This window comes from Ilyonectria robusta (assembly GCF_021365365.1).
Source record: "Ilyonectria robusta strain PMI_751 chromosome Unknown BGZ61scaffold_30, whole genome shotgun sequence".
NCBI classification, from domain to species: domain Eukaryota; kingdom Fungi; phylum Ascomycota; class Sordariomycetes; order Hypocreales; family Nectriaceae; genus Ilyonectria; species Ilyonectria robusta.
This window is the reverse complement of record NW_025764464.1, coordinates 434,975-450,957: the sequence shown is the minus strand read 5'-3', so window position 1 is coordinate 450,957 and position 15,983 is coordinate 434,975. Positions and strand designations below refer to the sequence as shown.

The following is a 15,983-nucleotide window of genomic DNA, read 5'->3' as shown; positions in this document are numbered from 1 at the left end:
TTCACATTCTAATCGCAGTAAAGATGAGTACACAACACGCCATCTTGTCTACCCTATACCGGCGACTTAAGCATAAATAATCACATGTCAAGTCGACCAATGACTAGACGGACTCGGAATGAAGCTATCCCCGGGTTCCTTAGCGTCATGCGGCGAGTCGAGCGGGGAATCGATAACCGAATTCTCGTCCACGTCGGGAAGCGAGACGATGACACCATTGGATGCAAACAACTTCACCGTGAGAGACGGGTCCGGGTAAGGCGTCGAGAGCGATAATGCATCCCGAGAAGGTGAGCCAGAATGAGGCTCTTATCTCCAGGCGAATTGGAGTAGATGCCTACCCGCTTATTACGCACCAATCTCTACTTACATGTACAGCCAATGTTCGTCAGCTTACGGTGACCGATCAAGCGCCAAGACGATCGCGACAATTCGCATTCGGGGCCCGAGTTCCGCTCTGCAAATATCCATGGAAGGAAACTTATAAAACCCTTGATAATAATTGATTATGAACGGACAAGTCAAAATTGTCATCTGTCGTTTACGAAAATTCCAAAAATACCATCCCCACCTATCGCCCACAAATCCCTGAGGCCCGTGTTTTTCAGTTGCCATCATGAGCTCGACAACAATCACCAAAACCGTCAACACGACGCACGATACTCTGCTCAAGTATGATCAAGAGCGGCAAAAGCGTCTCCGATCCGATGGGCTCGGCCAATACGTCGACATTGAGAAATCCGAAACACTGCAGCACTACGCCGAGGATCCCTGGATAACTGATGGCCACGTCCCGAACTCATTGCCAGCCGAGGATGGCACAACGGCCAAGGCTGTCCTCATTGGCGCTGGCTATGGTGCACTCCTTTTTGCTGTTCGATTGATCGAGATTGCCGGATTCAAACCGGAGGAAATCATCCTCGTCGACAATGCCGGCGGTTTTGGAGGGACCTGGTACTGGAACCAATACCCTGGTCTTATGTGCGACGTCGAGAGCGCTTGCTACATGCCGTTGCTGGAGGAGACAGGATACGTCCCCAAGCACCGATATTCATACGGTTCGGAACTGCGGCAATATGCCGAGCTGGTAGCATCAAAATGGAAGCTCGATAATAGGGCTATCTTTGCTGCTCGCGTCACGGATGCATCGTGGGACGCCGAGACTAGCCAATGGACGTCCACTGTCACGCAGAGGGCAATCAACGGCCAAGCTCAACGGACATTCAAGATCCATTCCGACTTCTTCGTGCTTACTGCTGGTCTTTTCACACGTCCAAAAATGCCCAAGGTGCCGGGATTGAGCGACTTTCAGGGCGAGTCTTTCCACACTTCCCGTTGGAACTACGACGTGACGGGTGGCTCTCCAACCGATCTGGCCTTGTCAAAACTCAAGGACAAGAGAGTTGCCGTTTTGGGCACGGGTGCCACCGCTGTCCAGGTTGTTCCTGAAGTCGCCAAATGGGCAAAGAAGCTCTACGTCGTACAGCGGACACCTGCAAGTGTCGACTTCCGTGGTCAGAGACCTGTAAACGAGGAAGAATTCCGCTCCAAGATCTCGCATGAGCCCGGCTGGCAGAAGCGGCGACGCGAAAACATGACGGCTCATGTCAGTAACATCCCCATGGAACGAGACATGGTCCAAGACGGCTGGACAACATTCCCGTCATTCTCTGCACTTGTCGGCGGACCAAACGCCAGCGGACTGTCCGAACAGACGCTACCATCCTATATTGCTTCCCTCCATACTCTGGATCTTCCTCGTTCCAACCGCGTCCGCGAGCGAGTTTCCCAAGTAGTCAAGGACGAAGCCACTGCTGAGAGCCTCAAAGCCTGGTATGCTGGGTGGTGCAAGCGCCCGGGCTTCCACGATGACTACCTCGCCGCCTTCAACAACCCCAACGTTGAGCTCATTGACACCGCCGGTGCGGGGATACAACGCATGACAAAAGCTGGCTTCGTGGCGAGCGGAGCCGAATACCCTGTCGATATCTTCATCTTCAGCACAGGCTACCAGCCATTCCGCGACGGCACTGCAGCTTCACGGGCTGAAATGAGCATCACAGGTTGCAACGGTCTGACATTCGACCAGAAGTGGGGGAGAGCTGTCGGCACTCTGCATGGCATACTCACGAGAGACTTCCCCAATCTCATTCTCCCAGGGAGTGGAGGTCAGGGAGGAGTTACCATCAATGTTGTGCATACCCTAGACACGATTGCGACTCACGTTGCATCAGTTATATCTGCAGCATCCAGCAAGAACGATGGAAAGAAGGTTATCCTCCAGCCGACCCAGCAGGGGGAAGAAGAATGGTCCATGAGAATCGCCTGTGACGCGAGGTTCATCACGCTTATGGCTGATTGTACGCCAGGCATTAACAACAAAGAGGGGGCGGTAAGGGTTTTTGAAGGAACAGAGGAACAGAAGCTGCATGTCGCCAGGGGCGCTAATATGGTTGGGGGACTCTTGTCATACGCCAAGGCTATTGAAGAATGGAGAGAAAAGGGAGATATGGTAGGGCTGGAGATTACCTACAAGTAGAATGCTTGAATACATCCGGTTTACTTTTCTCGACCAGACTTTTACACGCATATAGTTTCACATGCGCAGGTTTCAGATTGAAAGCAGGGTAATATAACTTTATTAGCCTATTAATACTCTATAAATTATGTATCACCGCTCAGGATTTATTAGGATAAATCTCTTGCAGAAATACAACATCTCAAGAATGAGTTTAAAGAGCTAAAAGCCAATCCCTAGAGGTAGGGCCTGTTTGAGGGCGTGAGACGTGTCTAAACCCCGCTGGAGCTACACCGCCTACTTCAGACCACGGGGGAGACTCATGAGGTCACCTCCGTCATAGCTAATCCCAAAGGCTTCGAGTAGGTTCGTGGCAGCCGTTTCACCGGTAGCAAACGCGCCGTGTACACAGCCATTAGCAATGAGAGTGCAATGCTCACCGGCGAATTGGAGACGGCTATGCTTGTGTGTCTCAAGCGCTCCAGTAAACAGGGCGGGATCGTCCCCGACTTTATCAGCCGAGTAAGTGCCAAACCCAGCCAAGGGGTCGCGGGTCCATTCCGTGCATTCAACGCCAACCAGTTTAGGAAGCGCCTTGTAAGGCTCGGTACGGAGGAGGTTAAAGAGCGGCTTGAAGAAATCATACAGCTCGTCTTTAGCCATAGCCTCAACCCGCTGGGTTAGAGGCTCAGCAATCTGGACACACAGTTCCTTATTGCCCGACATCAGCCACGTGTTCACAGTGACGGTGGGATGGGCCAGGATGTTGTCCGCAGCAGGCCCTGCTTCCTGCTCATCGGGAGGGGCGGGATAGTACATGAACTGGTCGTTATCCTTGCTCCAGAAGACTTCGGTAAACTCGAAGAAGACCTTTCCGAGAGCGGCATAGCTGAACCGGTCTATGCCCTCACGTATGTCTTCTGGGAGGGGAGGGGAGAAGTCCACCAGCTTGTGGCGAAGGACGCCTAATGGCGTCGTCATGACGACAGCGTCGGCCGTGAAGTGCTGTTCGTTGCCTTGAGCATCCTCACAAACGACGACAGCAGGCGAAGCCCCGTCTTCGCTCCATTCGACGTTCTTGACGTGGCGATGGAGTTGGACTGCATCGAGGACCGACTCGGCTGTCCAGTTGACAATTTTCTGATAACCTCCGCGGAGGACGTAGAGGTTACGCTCCGTGACAAAGTAGCTGAGGTGCTTAGCAGATGCCAAAGCCGTGCTGGTGCCGATCCAGAGTTCTATCTGTATGATGGTCAGGATATGTCGACTCTATAAGTGATGACCGTGTCAAAGAAAGGTCCGTAAACAGCAAATTACTGACCTCTCTGGTCGCCTGCGGAGCCCAGAGGCGTTCATCTTCCGTGATCAGCTCGTGATTCTTCACAAAATCTCGAACAAATTCATCGACGCTCCTATCCGGGGCGTCGGGGTCGTTTTTATAGTACCACTCACAGTAGTCGGCGAACTCGTCGGCGACTTTCTTGGCCTTGAATTGAGCGCCGGCTTTGCCGTGAGGTGTGTAGTACAGGGGAGCGCCGTCGTCGTAATAGTACTCGACGCCGAGTTTGGGAATCAGCTTGACCAGCCTGTTTTGCGACGTCTCGTGCATCCAAGCGGCGCCTTGAAGCAGAGAAAGAAAATGTCAACACACTCCAGAGCGATAAAAACATGTTTTACCCCTGGAAGGAACGCATGTGTTGGGCATACCCACACCTGCACGAAGAAGCCGTGCAAATGCGATAGACGGCGACACAGCCCAAACGCAAGGTCTGTAGTTCAGTATCAACCACGGGTTTTCACAGTCTGGCACGTACCTAGATCACGCGTCTTGCCAGGCTGGCTACTGGCGCAGATACGGCCGCCAATACGGCCGCGGGCCTCGAGAATAACAACGTCGAGGCCGTGGCGGCGAAGCACCGAGGCAGCTCTCAGTCCAGAGATGCCAGCGCCCACCACAATCACCTTCTTAGGGAGCTCCGGTCCTGGAGGAGAGATCTCGCTCGGCAGTCGTAGTCCGGCGTCGGCATCAGCGACGGCGGCAGCGACAGAGCCGAGGAGGCCCCCCAGGCCGGAGTAACAATTACTCGGTTTTTCCGGACTACCCGGCATACGGGAAGCCATGCTGTACTGGTTGGAAAGCATTCTCTGGCAAGTGGACATGCGGCTGGTTTGTGTGGGTTGAGTTCCGGGGCAGTTCCGTGTATGTGCGTCTTTGTTTGGTGAGGAATCAGCAAGACTGCGAGACAGGCAAAGCCTCCTTAAATCACTCCGAGAATGGGCAACGGGAACGTCATGACGATGGAGCTCCGGCTCGGTTGCAGCCACGTCATGCTGCCCGCAGCTTAAAGCGTATCTTGTGACTGATAAGGCTAATCTATACATAGCTAGTCATATGAGAACAATCTGGGGTTACCTAGCACGCTTCGGGAAAGTGATACGACCAAGCCGTCTAATCTGGGGAGGCTCCGATGCCGAAGTGCCGGGAGATGCCCAAGATGCAGGGTTTCATCGCTCTTCGTGATCAAGTGCTTGCCAATGGGCGTCGGGTCTCGTGAAGCATGAGGCATTTTCTTGGCACACTATCTTCGGATCTACGCAATATCTCGGTTTCACACTAACCGGAGACGGTCATTGTTGTGCATTCCCCCCAGATCTCTAATTGCGCCGTAATGATAACGATAAGATACCATCATGGTCCAAAGTAGGTAAAGAGGCGTCCGTGTGACGGCGTCGACATCTCAAGATGAACTCTATCCCCCCTGGATTTTGACTCCATCGCCGAGCTGATCGCAAGGTCGCCGCTGTCATCTCAGTCACCACTACCGTCAGCGACGACAAGTACACGACCAAGACGAAGACAATGGCCCATCAGGGCACCTTCGGCTCCGACACCGAGGAGGAACATCTCGCGGGAACTGAGCGCATCATCAAGTCAGAGGGACACGAGGCCACGCTCATCCCGCACCCAACAAACTCTCCCAATGATCCTTTGAACTGGTCTCCATGGCGGAAGTACTGGCATGCGTTCCTAGTTCTCTTTATCGTGGGACTCACGGCTGCCACCAGCAACTCGGCCGGCAGTGCTTCTGATGCCCTGCTCGCCAAGGGCATCAGTTATAATATTGAAAATATTGGCGCCGGTGTCCTGTTTGCTGGCATCGGCTACACGACCTTCTTCCTATCTCCGCTGCCCGCCTTGTATGGCCGTCGCAGCACCTACCTCATTTGTCTCCTATCCTCCATTGCTGGGAGTGTCTGGTTCGCCAATACAAAGCGTAGCACTGATGCTATTTGGAGCCAGCTCTTCGTCGGGGCGTCTGAGTCGTGTGCCGAGGCTGCGGCGCAGTTGTCGCTCTCTGAGCTGTTCTATAGCCACCAACGTGGCTCGGTTTTGGGCCTCTACATCTTGGCAACCAGTGTGGGAACCTTTCTAGGCCCATTATTTGCCGGCTTCATTACCGACAATGATCGCTTCGGCTGGACTTGGATCGGCTGGTTTGCTGCCATAATCAGCGTTGGCACTCTGATCGTCTTCTTATTTGGTTTCGAGGAGACAACCTTCGATCGCAGAGCCATCCTTGAAGGTGTTCGGCTGAATGCCAACCCTGCAACGCCCAAGACAAAAGAGTCCTGGTCCAGAAACAGCAGCGAACTGCAAGCGGCCGAAACAGCAACCATCGTCCAGGACGAGCCCAAAACATACTGGCAGCGCATTGCGATCATAACACCATCGCATCTGCTCGTGGGTAGCGGCTTCAAAAATTACTTCTCGATACTCTTTCAGACGTTGCGTGTCTTCGGCTTCCCTGCTGTCCTTTATGCTGGGCTGCAATGGGGGGCCCAAGATGCGTGGTTGACCTTTTATCTGACCGTGCAAGAAGATAACTACTACGACGACCCGTGGGACTATGGTGATGCGTCTGTGGCCCTGATGAACATTCCTACTCTCATTGGCGCCATAATTGGCTGCTTCTATGGTGGCTGGTTTTCAGACAAGTTCGTCGAATGGAAGGCGCGGCGGCGCGGTGGTATAAGCGAAGCTGAAGACCGCTTGTGGCTCATGTATCCGGCCGCCATTATTAACCCTGCTGGCTTGATTCTCTTTGGTGTGGGCTCTGGTGACGGCTGGCTTTTCCCCAAGCTATGGGGCGCTTATGTCGGGCTTGGCTTCATTGGATTTGGCTGGGGATGTGCAGGAGATATCGGTAAGTGATGACTCTCATCTTTTCTTTCAAAACGCATGCTGACTGAAATACACAGGGATGAGTTATCTTGCCGACTGTTATCCGGATATGATCTTGGAGGGAATGGTAGGTGTGGCTGTGATTAATAACAGCATCGCCCTGCTCTTCACCTTCTGCACTGGTATCTGGATGGACACACAGACTCTCTCTCAAGTCTTCATTGCCATTGGTGTCTTATCTTTTGTCTTCTTTATGACAACTGCCCCTATGCAGTACTGGGGCAAGACTGCTCGGCGCAAGACTGCAGCCAGGTACACCAAGTTTGTTGAGAACCGCGATTGTCACTGACACGTTGGGTCGGGTTGGTTCTGTTTGCAAATACTTTGTAATTGTTGTATCGGCATATGGAACCGGCCAAGTGTATTTTTGAACCCGGTAGTAGTTAATTGTAATACCACCGATTGTATGGGGATGGTTTTCCTTGTTAACTACTTCAGCCTTCCATTCCCATTCCATAGTTTATTTTTACAAAACAAATTGAAAAGCATATACATCCTCCTGGTGTGCCCATTGCCTTCTCCTTGCAATTTACACACAAAATATATACTAGAGTTTAAGGGTTTTAATAGGTAATCGAAGACGAATCGCTTTTAGAGTAGGTTTTATTCAGAATCTTTCCTTTTTGCTTTACTCGCTGCTCAATCATTGATTCGGCCTTCTCTCTTAGCTAGTCTTAGCAGATTCCCTTCTGAATACTATATGATTCCAGACTCTCGCCTTTTCCGGTGCACCTCCTACTAACAAAGTAGTTGCAAACCATAGGCGCACATAGTTCGCACTATATCCAGCACAATAAAATACAGTAGCTTATATATTGATGCAAGTACTAATCTAAGAAAGCTTAATCTGTACTTAATACAGGGCCTTTAGTGTATATCTTACCCTGTGCTTGCTCTACGTAGGGATGGCCCTGCTTGCTTCAGTAAGCACCTGATGCAGTACCCAGAAACCCCTTACGCTACAGCGACCGTATTTACTGCAGTATTCTAAATCCGTCTTTAACATTGGTATCCACTAAATCGCCCTCGAGAACTAGCCGAATCGTTGCTCGGGTTAGAACTTAGCTCCGCATCTTGGACACCGCGTTGCAACCCAGCAAAAATGATAGCAGTTTATCGTGGTATTAGTCCGGCGCAAACCCAGATGATGTCTTAGATTTTGTGAATATTAATTTCGTCCTGTCTAACCTAGCCCAATGTTGTCATGGAGGCTTGGTGGAGCTCTTCGGTTTGAGACTTCCTCTAACAAATGTTGCCTATAGTAGGACCTTCATTGCGAGATTCCTGAGACCCAGCGACCAATCATTCATTCCTTCCATGGGTTGTCGCATGGCGCGTGCAAAATCTAATCAAGGTCTTCCAAGCTGGCTGCATGAGCCTGCTTCTGGAAGCACCCCGATGGTCAGGACGGAGATGGTGACCGAAAAGCCTACTGGTAGTAATTTGACACCCCGTACATAGATGTGGATGAAAACAGGTCTGAGATGAGTTGGTTAGCAGCACAGTTAAGGGCTCAATGCTCCTCTGTCTGTCCATGCCAGCCCGGCTATTCATGCAGCTACCAGCAGAAGGGGTGGCATACTTCTAGTAATTGGATTTGCCTTTGGGTGCACACTCAATATTTATCCTTTCAATTGCCTCTACAACAGGCCTGATGTCCGCAATCTGCAGTTGATTAGACGAGCTGAATCCTGAGCATGTCGAAAGACGCCACAATTCTTATCTCATGATAAGGGGCACAATCCTTTCCTCATTTGAAACACGCTTGAACCCTTCTGCTCCTGCAAGTGAGGCTGACCGGAGATGCTTATTTCACCCCACGCGCAGCCCCACAATGCAATCTACAATATCTCCTTGGCCAGGGGAAGTATTCTCAATTGTCGGGCCATAAAGGAACCTTCAGTACAATATCTGCCACCTCTATACTCTTCGGAAATCATGCACTGAGACTCCCTGTCACGTTCTTATCTTTTGTATTGGCCTCTAGCCAATTTGCGTCGCTTCCAGCAGTACGCCTTCCCGAACAGGAGGCTCCTCGGGTTCCGAGCAAGAGGACCAAAGATAAGAAAATGGTGGCGGATATTCTTGTTTCTCCTCGGAAGAAACTGGAGTGCATGATTATCTTCCCCCTTAATGTGATCCGTATCTGCTTGAGATCTCGTTCCAGCACTCAAAGATTGTCGCCTTTGCCATTGCGGCTGGAGGGTCTCGTTTTGCGACACGTCGTTTAGAGCTGCTAGAAAGATAAGACCGTGGCAGATGATGCATTCAATAATGACGGCGGCACATCCCTTTTATTAAGAGTGTGGCCCCTTCTTGAATTCATGCGTGTCTGAGTGGAAACTCCTGACGAGTGCAGTCCACCACCACTCTAGACGCGCGACGGCTCGAGAATGAGGCTCCCCTTGGAAATCTCATCGCGAGAAGCGCTAGCAGCACCCACCGATGTTTCACAGATACGCATCCAAAGCGTCGTCATCTTGATTGTCTCAATATGTTCCATTCTTGGGGCTGGTTGGATCATACTTAACTTTTTTGTATGTTAACTCTATCCGTCTATTCGCAACTGAAAGCTCACACATCATTTTTCCATCAGTGCTTCAAGAACCTAAGATCTTTCCGTCATCAGCTTATTCTGTGAGTTTGGTTGTATTTCATTTGGAATAAGTTACTAACAGGATGTAGCGGTCTTGCCATTAGTGATTTTATAATGGCACTCAACTTTTTGCTCTCTACATCCATGAATATCAGCAAACGTTACATTCAAGCTCCCGAGCAAGCCGCGTTCTGCAATTTCAACGGCTTCATGACTCAAGTCTTCGTTGTTCAGACAGATTACTGGGTTTTGACCATATCGATCTGCACATACCTCATTCTTGCCGACCACAAGCATTTGACTTCTTGGGTGCAAGATCATGAAAAAGTCCTCTTTCTCATTCCATGGATGTTAAGCCTGCTTTGGGCTGGGCTAGGCCTGTGGCTGGCGGGATATGGAGATATCGGAGCCTGTAAGTCACAACCCCGAGATAGTTTGCTTGGTATTTTTATAACAATGACAATAGGGTGCTGGTTTACCTCGGATAAAGTCCGTCTGCTGGTCAACTTCGTGCCACGCTGGATCATCATCGTTGCAATTCTTGCCATGTACTCTCGGCTCTACTTCTTTCTCCACCGTGCTCACAGAAGTTTCCTCTCCTTTGGAGATTCGTCATCCGAGCCTCATGGTTCTTGTCGTACCATTGATGGAGCTGTAGAAATGCGTGGTGCAGCGAGAGGGTTAGCCGAGGGCGCCAACCATGCTGCACAAGGGCGTTATGGATCGGAAAAGACGATCAGAAGACTCAAGATGGTTGTTTCTATGCACCTTACTTCCTTATTGAAGGCGAAATTAACCGTGCTTTAGACAGCTCGACTGATGCTTATGTATCCCGTCGCATACATGCTTATTTGGCTACTTCCTACAATCATTCGAATCTACCAAGCTACACGCGGTCGTCCAGCTCCATTCGCACTGCAGACAATTGATAAGGTGAATGCCCAGTGTGAATTAAACTCGACTGGACTAACTTCGGTATTGTAGAGCTGTATCGTCATTCAAGGACTTGTTGATGCAGTTATATACGGAATGAACGAGGGTTCTCGCAGGCAATGGCGCGAGCTTCTGTTCAATTTTAGGGTCTCAGGCCCGAGTGGTAGCACTGGACCTCAAGTAAACAAGACACAGACGGGTCAAGGCATCGTGACTATTCCGACTAATAGAGCGATACGCAATGACTCAGCTTCAAGTTTCGAGAATATTCTTACTGCAACAGAGAGTACGGAACGGATAACACGGGATCCGCAGATGTAAGAGTACACTGTTAGGGCACTTTTTGTATTGAAACATGAACAACGTATCAAGTCAGGAGGGGGTCGGTTTGGGATGCAACATTGAAACTAGGTATCAAGAAAGTTCAGACCAAATATGGAAGTAATCGATGCCGTCTTTTTCCATTTTATGTACGTGCCGCTAGTTTGCGGCGATATTCAAGTTCGAGTTGTACCAAATACGAAAGGTGATATATGAGGGAGGGAAGGAGTCGGGGCTCAGCTTCTTGAACCAACTACCTATATATTCATATAGGTTTTCACCTTTTCAAGTTAAAAAGCTTGATATTTGGTTATCGTGGTAGCATTGGGTAAGAAATACTTGAATTATGGATAGAACTATGTTTTTTTTTTGATCTTGTGCCCGCAACTTGCTCACCTTGAGGGAGCGGACAGAAGTTAGGTTAGTACTTCATACCGTAAAGAAGAGAGTCCTCGGAAATAGACCGGCCGGCTCTCGAACTTGGGGATAGAACTTGGAGGGATGCTAAAATATGGAGAGCTCGCGACTCATCCCAAAGCGGCAAGTCAAGTAGTCTAGATTTATTAACCCCGCAATTCAAGGGCGACGCTCCACTACTACCACAATCTCTTGATTACTGAGCGACAAAGACCCGAGGTATATTGGCAGAGTATCTTTAGTAGAGTATCTTGTGTTACATACACGCCAACTAAGGACGCTAATATATGGAGACCTCGCGTCTTATCCCGAAGCAGCAAGATCTCTACTTACTCGTTAAGCTCCTCCAAAGCATTAGCAGAACTCGCGTTTATGATGTTCTTGGCAGGTCCTCTGATAACATACAATCAATGAGGGGTCATCCCACTTGGCGAGTTTGTTGGTGGTAGCATCTTCAGATCGAGTCAATACTGAGCCTGAGCGTCTACGTGCCGCAGTATGGCAACAACCTCATCAGGGTGTGATCGGTAACACCTAGATAGAAAACCCGGCCGGGATTTCAAGTACTTCCAGCAGCTTTTATAACCTGAAAGGCTGGTCGCCAGTCCGGGTGTTGTTCTGGCAGAACGACAGGTTGGTGTTAGCAAGATTGTATGGCGGTCGGCCGTCAAGAGGCAGACAGGTACGGATACCCGTCCTTCTAAAATGGGAAGGGTCCCGTCCCAATTTCTACATGGAGTATAGCTCTCTCCGCAGAGTGTGGGTTAGTGACCGGACGAATGGAAAGTGATTCTTGTGGTGTTGTAATGCTTGGGCTAGGTTGCATTCTTCTCTCTTATTTTCGAAACTCCGTACTGGACTTCAAGCCGGCAGCTCCTCACTCTGTACCCCGCACGTAACGCGCCTGCATCCGATTGGACCGGATTACCTCTGCTTCTACATCACCTCGATTCAGCGCAGAGAACTAGGTAGCACTCCCAGAAGCTATAACGTAACAGCTAAATTTTATGAGCTCATCGGCTGTCCACCAATGAAGGTTGCGGCGTCAGTTGCTCGACTTTAACCTCCAAAGCTCCTGTGTTGGCGCCTGGAATTTCGGCAATGGGTAATGTATAAGTACTCTGCATCCCACGTCAACAGGTTACTAAGATACTTCCCCCTCACTCTTTACCAGAATTTCCAAAGTCACCGAAATAAAATCTAAAAACCTCATTTAACACTCATCATGGAGGCTCCGAAACGACCTACCCCTTCTCTCGCCGGACGTGTTGCTATTGTGGTCGGCGCTGGTTGCAAGGGGGAAGGAATTGGCAATGGACGAGCAGCAGCCATCCTGCTTGCCGAATCAGGCGCTCGCGTTGTCTGTGTTGATCTCTCGCAAACAGATGCAGAGCGAACAGTCCAGATGATTCAGAACGACGGAGGAGATCGGGAAGCAATATCCATTGTGGCTGACGTGGCGAAGGAAGAGGAATGCAACCGTGTTGTTCAGGAAACTATTTCCAAATATCGCCGCCTTGATATTTTGGTCAACAATGTTAGCATAATCGGGGCAAGGGGAACAGCAGCGACTGTCAATATGAGCCATTGGGATGTAGGAATGCGGATAAACGTCAACTCCATGGTTATGATGACCAAGTATGCTATTCCATACATGGAAAAAAATGAGCGTGGTCAGTACCGGGGTTCCATCATCAACCTGTCCTCAATCGCTGACATGAGGGGTGGTTCACCAGACTTGATGTACGCAACATCAAAAGGTGCCATCATCAATATGACAAGAGCAATGGCAGAACACCACGCGGCACAAGGTATTAGAGTCAATTGTGTCTGCCCTGGGATGGTGTATACACCTATTGTTTTCGCCGGCGGTGGTATGAGTGACGAAATGCGAGAGTCTCGGAAAAATCAGTCGTTACTGAAGACAGAAGGCTATGGGTGGGATATCGGAGCTGCGGTCAGGTTCCTAGCTGGTGATGAGGCTCGGTAAGTATATTTATTTGCCCTGCTAGGGTTAGGTACATAAGCTGACTTTGGATTTGAACAGCTGGATCACAGGGATTGTCCTTCCGGTTGATGCTGGAATCACCTCTGCTATCACGGTTACGGTCCCCCAAAAGTTATAAAACTCGGGAGGTCTGGCTACAGGCTCCATGCCACTCCGTTAGTTGAAGCTTGAATCGAAGGGGGGCCGAAGAATTGCTAGGGTGCGCTAACCATTACCTCCTGTTCCCTTTGGCCTCTTTCGTGCCGAAGGGCGCCCCGCCTAGGATGATGTCGTCAGACCACCGCGGACAAGTTTTCTACCTCTCTCCCGAGTCTCTCAAGGTACTCAAGGCTGAGGCCTCGCCGAATAATGCGTCTAAGATTCCAGACCAGAGTTGGGTCTCCACCAATGACGCCCTGTCTACTCTCTTGTGGAGGACTGTGATGGCGGTCCAAAATCCCTTTGAGACGCTGGAAGGAGACCTGATGTCCGTCTTCAACATCGCCATCGACGGACAACCGCGGACCGACCCTCCGGTACATCCTGCACTCTGGGCTGCGTCTTGGAGTACATCGCCGTCTCAGCTCACATCCGCCAAATTCTCGGCTCAGCTAAATTGGCCGTCCTAGCCCTGCTGATGCTCAAGGCTCTCATCCTTGCAGACAAGCAGTTCACTGGAGACGTGGTGGCTCTGGTGGAGGCGCTCGACAACGTGGACCGGATATTTGCGACAATGGAGCATCATAACGGACGTTCGTTCTACCTTGGATATGCAAAGATATACGGATTCGAATTTCAGGAAGTCAATTTGCAATTATATTCTACTGCTCAGCCAGTTGCCTCTCCCAATTCCCAACGCCTTCTGTGCTATCAAAGTTCTCGACTACAACTAAGGCCACTGGCCCACTCTAGATTGCTCGCGCTTTCGTCTCGATACCGTGATCCTCCAATATTAGAACAACTAGTCCCTTCCTGCCCTATCCTCGAGTACGAATTCGCAAATTTAACCTCTGGAAATACCCAAATTATACTAATATCCTTTCCAAGTCCTCTTCAGATAACGCGGATAATTTCTTCATTTGCTTCCGCTTTGAGAGCAGCATCCCAACATAGAGTGTAAAGGTAAGAGCTGTAAGCGGGAGGACAATAGACCAAAAAAGCTTGAATTGGGGTTTCGTATCCACTGCAATTGAATGAGTCCCAGACGTGGCGGCAGCGTCCCAGTTGAATAACGGAGCAGAAAAAACGGCGGCAACGAAACTACCTGGTAAGAATGCCAAGGCAACCAAAGCAAGTGTCTTCATAGAGGAGGAGTCACGCATACTCGACATAGCCGCTAACTGTGAAGCATGAGCTGTTCGCAGACCAATTAAACTGTCCTGCTGAGCGATGAGGTTGAACACCTAATGGAAAGGGTTAGTGATGTTCGACGACCGCAAGGAGCATGGAACTCACAGCAGCTAACTGAATTCTTACTCTCTCGAGTATATACTGGTTGTCTAGCAGCTTCATTTCGAGCCTCTTCTTCATCAATTTGATGTTTTGATCAAGGAGGTCTTCCCCAATGGATTCGTCGCGCTTCTTCAAGTTATCGACTGGAGCGCTACCATTCCGTTCCAACCTTGCCTGAACTTGGGCATTCATAAAATCTTGAAACTCTCGTGCGACTTGAATCTTTCTAGCTGTGCTTGCCAGCTTGGTGCACAGCCCACTCATCGAAGCAGATAGCTCGCCCATCTGACCCGCTGCCGCGTTCTCTTTGCGGCTTGCGAAGCGGTGATGGCCAGTCCGCACTTCCACTGTACGCACCTCAACTTTGATCTTGTTTTGCGTGAGGTCCACCTCATGATCCATCATCAAGCCACATATAAAAACGGGGAACATGGCGTGAGATACGAGATGCAAGTCCCACTGGCGCTGGAGTAAGTTACTTAAGGCGGCGCGTTGCTCTGAGCTCGCGAAGATAATGCCTTGAGTAAATGCTGTGCTGGATGATGTAGGGGGGTTTTGCGCAGTCGAGGCAGCTGGGCTCGAGTGAGACCAGACAACAGCTAGCTTTGGATGATAGGTCAGCGTGAAAGTGCGCCGAGTTGCTTCAGCTTGAGGGAGAGCATCGATGCCTGCGATGCAGCTGATGGCGTAGGCTCGAGCATCTCTTAGGCCAAAATGGTCCAGCAAGTGGTCCAGGCCGTTGTCAGATGGGTTGTAGGCGGCAAAGACCAATCGAACCAATAGCGAGTAAGCTCCTCCATCCTTCCCTAGCTTTGTCAAGGGTTGGGCCAACCATTGTGACGTCTCTTGAAGGGCAATATGACTGTGTTGTATATGGAGCCCTGCTGATGAGTGGCTATGCCATATCTCAATCACCTCGACAGACTGACTTTTCTTTGGGTTGGTAGAGTCCCAGAGCCTATGGGAACTCAGATATCGGTATGTTTCATCCATAAATAGAATCCAGAGCCGGTGAGTAAATCTTTGCTTTATGTTGATCTGTTGTGTTACACTCTGCAGGTAAATGCCGGCCACCATCGCGACATGCGGAACTGCGGGGTAAATTGTAATTTGAAATCACAATCGGTCACGGGCTGTGATGACAGGGTATCTTAAATCAGACTATGCTCTTTTCGATAAGCCAACTCGGCTCCCCTCTGATTTATACAATGAAGCCTCCTATGTGGAGCATCCCCTTCCAAAAGGAAAAAGAGAAAGAAAAAGACAGTTAAAATGACTTTGCGACAATGGTGGATGTGTATCTATGGCGCTGGAAGCTCTCTTGGGCAGGCTGAAGGTGCCACATTGAGGCATTATCCTCAGTTGTGTTTCTGACGAGATAAGATCGAATTTCTTTGCTTTTTCTGGCGGATCTCTTACAAAGCGTCAGGTTTTATGACCGTGGCTACGGCCCTCGGTCTCTGTCTGGCGACAATGGCAGCCTCCGACTGCCGGCCTGGTATCATACAAGCGAACA

The 15,983-nt window shown here is 50.1% G+C and overlaps 7 protein-coding genes across 7 annotated transcripts; 5 read left to right on the top strand and 2 right to left on the bottom strand.

Moving 5' to 3' along the window:
* Positions 1-616: 616 nt before the first annotated feature.
* BGZ61DRAFT_366441 (flavin-binding monooxygenase-like family protein) lies at positions 617-2,539 on the top strand (the record flags this gene model as incomplete). Its single annotated transcript, XM_046241682.1, has 1 exon — positions 617-2,539. The coding sequence occupies one exon, from the start codon at positions 617-619 to the stop codon at positions 2,537-2,539; it is 1,923 nt and encodes a 640-aa protein (XP_046097369.1).
* Positions 2,540-2,815: 276 nt separating this feature from the next.
* Positions 2,816-4,678, bottom strand: BGZ61DRAFT_366681 (flavin-containing amine oxidoreductase; the record flags this gene model as incomplete). The annotated part of the gene is made up of 3 exons (XM_046241710.1): positions 2,816-3,760; positions 3,840-4,138; positions 4,333-4,678. 3 exons carry the CDS (start codon positions 4,676-4,678, stop codon positions 2,816-2,818), a joined length of 1,590 nt encoding a protein of 529 aa, XP_046097368.1.
* Positions 4,679-5,378: 700 nt separating this feature from the next.
* On the top strand, positions 5,379-7,050 carry BGZ61DRAFT_366838 (membrane transporter; the record flags this gene model as incomplete). Its single annotated transcript, XM_046241724.1, has 2 exons — positions 5,379-6,723; positions 6,779-7,050. 2 exons carry the CDS (start codon positions 5,379-5,381, stop codon positions 7,048-7,050), a joined length of 1,617 nt encoding a protein of 538 aa, XP_046097367.1.
* Positions 7,051-9,154: 2,104 nt separating this feature from the next.
* Positions 9,155-10,611, top strand: BGZ61DRAFT_561539 (uncharacterized protein; the record flags this gene model as incomplete). The annotated part of the gene is made up of 6 exons (XM_046255818.1): positions 9,155-9,298; positions 9,358-9,398; positions 9,447-9,769; positions 9,824-10,110; positions 10,165-10,290; positions 10,342-10,611. 6 exons carry the CDS (start codon positions 9,155-9,157, stop codon positions 10,609-10,611), a joined length of 1,191 nt encoding a protein of 396 aa, XP_046097366.1.
* Positions 10,612-12,253: 1,642 nt separating this feature from the next.
* BGZ61DRAFT_366639 (uncharacterized protein) lies at positions 12,254-13,154 on the top strand (the record flags this gene model as incomplete). Its single annotated transcript, XM_046241705.1, has 2 exons — positions 12,254-13,014; positions 13,076-13,154. The coding sequence occupies 2 exons, from the start codon at positions 12,254-12,256 to the stop codon at positions 13,152-13,154; spliced, it is 840 nt and encodes a 279-aa protein (XP_046097365.1).
* Positions 13,155-13,302: 148 nt separating this feature from the next.
* On the top strand, positions 13,303-13,908 carry BGZ61DRAFT_538790 (uncharacterized protein; the record flags this gene model as incomplete). Its single annotated transcript, XM_046254694.1, has 3 exons — positions 13,303-13,582; positions 13,645-13,817; positions 13,852-13,908. 3 exons carry the CDS (start codon positions 13,303-13,305, stop codon positions 13,906-13,908), a joined length of 510 nt encoding a protein of 169 aa, XP_046097364.1.
* A 132-nt stretch (positions 13,909-14,040) lies between these two features.
* BGZ61DRAFT_366507 (uncharacterized protein) lies at positions 14,041-15,460 on the bottom strand (the record flags this gene model as incomplete). Its single annotated transcript, XM_046241690.1, has 2 exons — positions 14,041-14,418; positions 14,471-15,460. 2 exons carry the CDS (start codon positions 15,458-15,460, stop codon positions 14,041-14,043), a joined length of 1,368 nt encoding a protein of 455 aa, XP_046097363.1.
* Between the last annotated feature and the right edge of the window lie 523 nt (positions 15,461-15,983).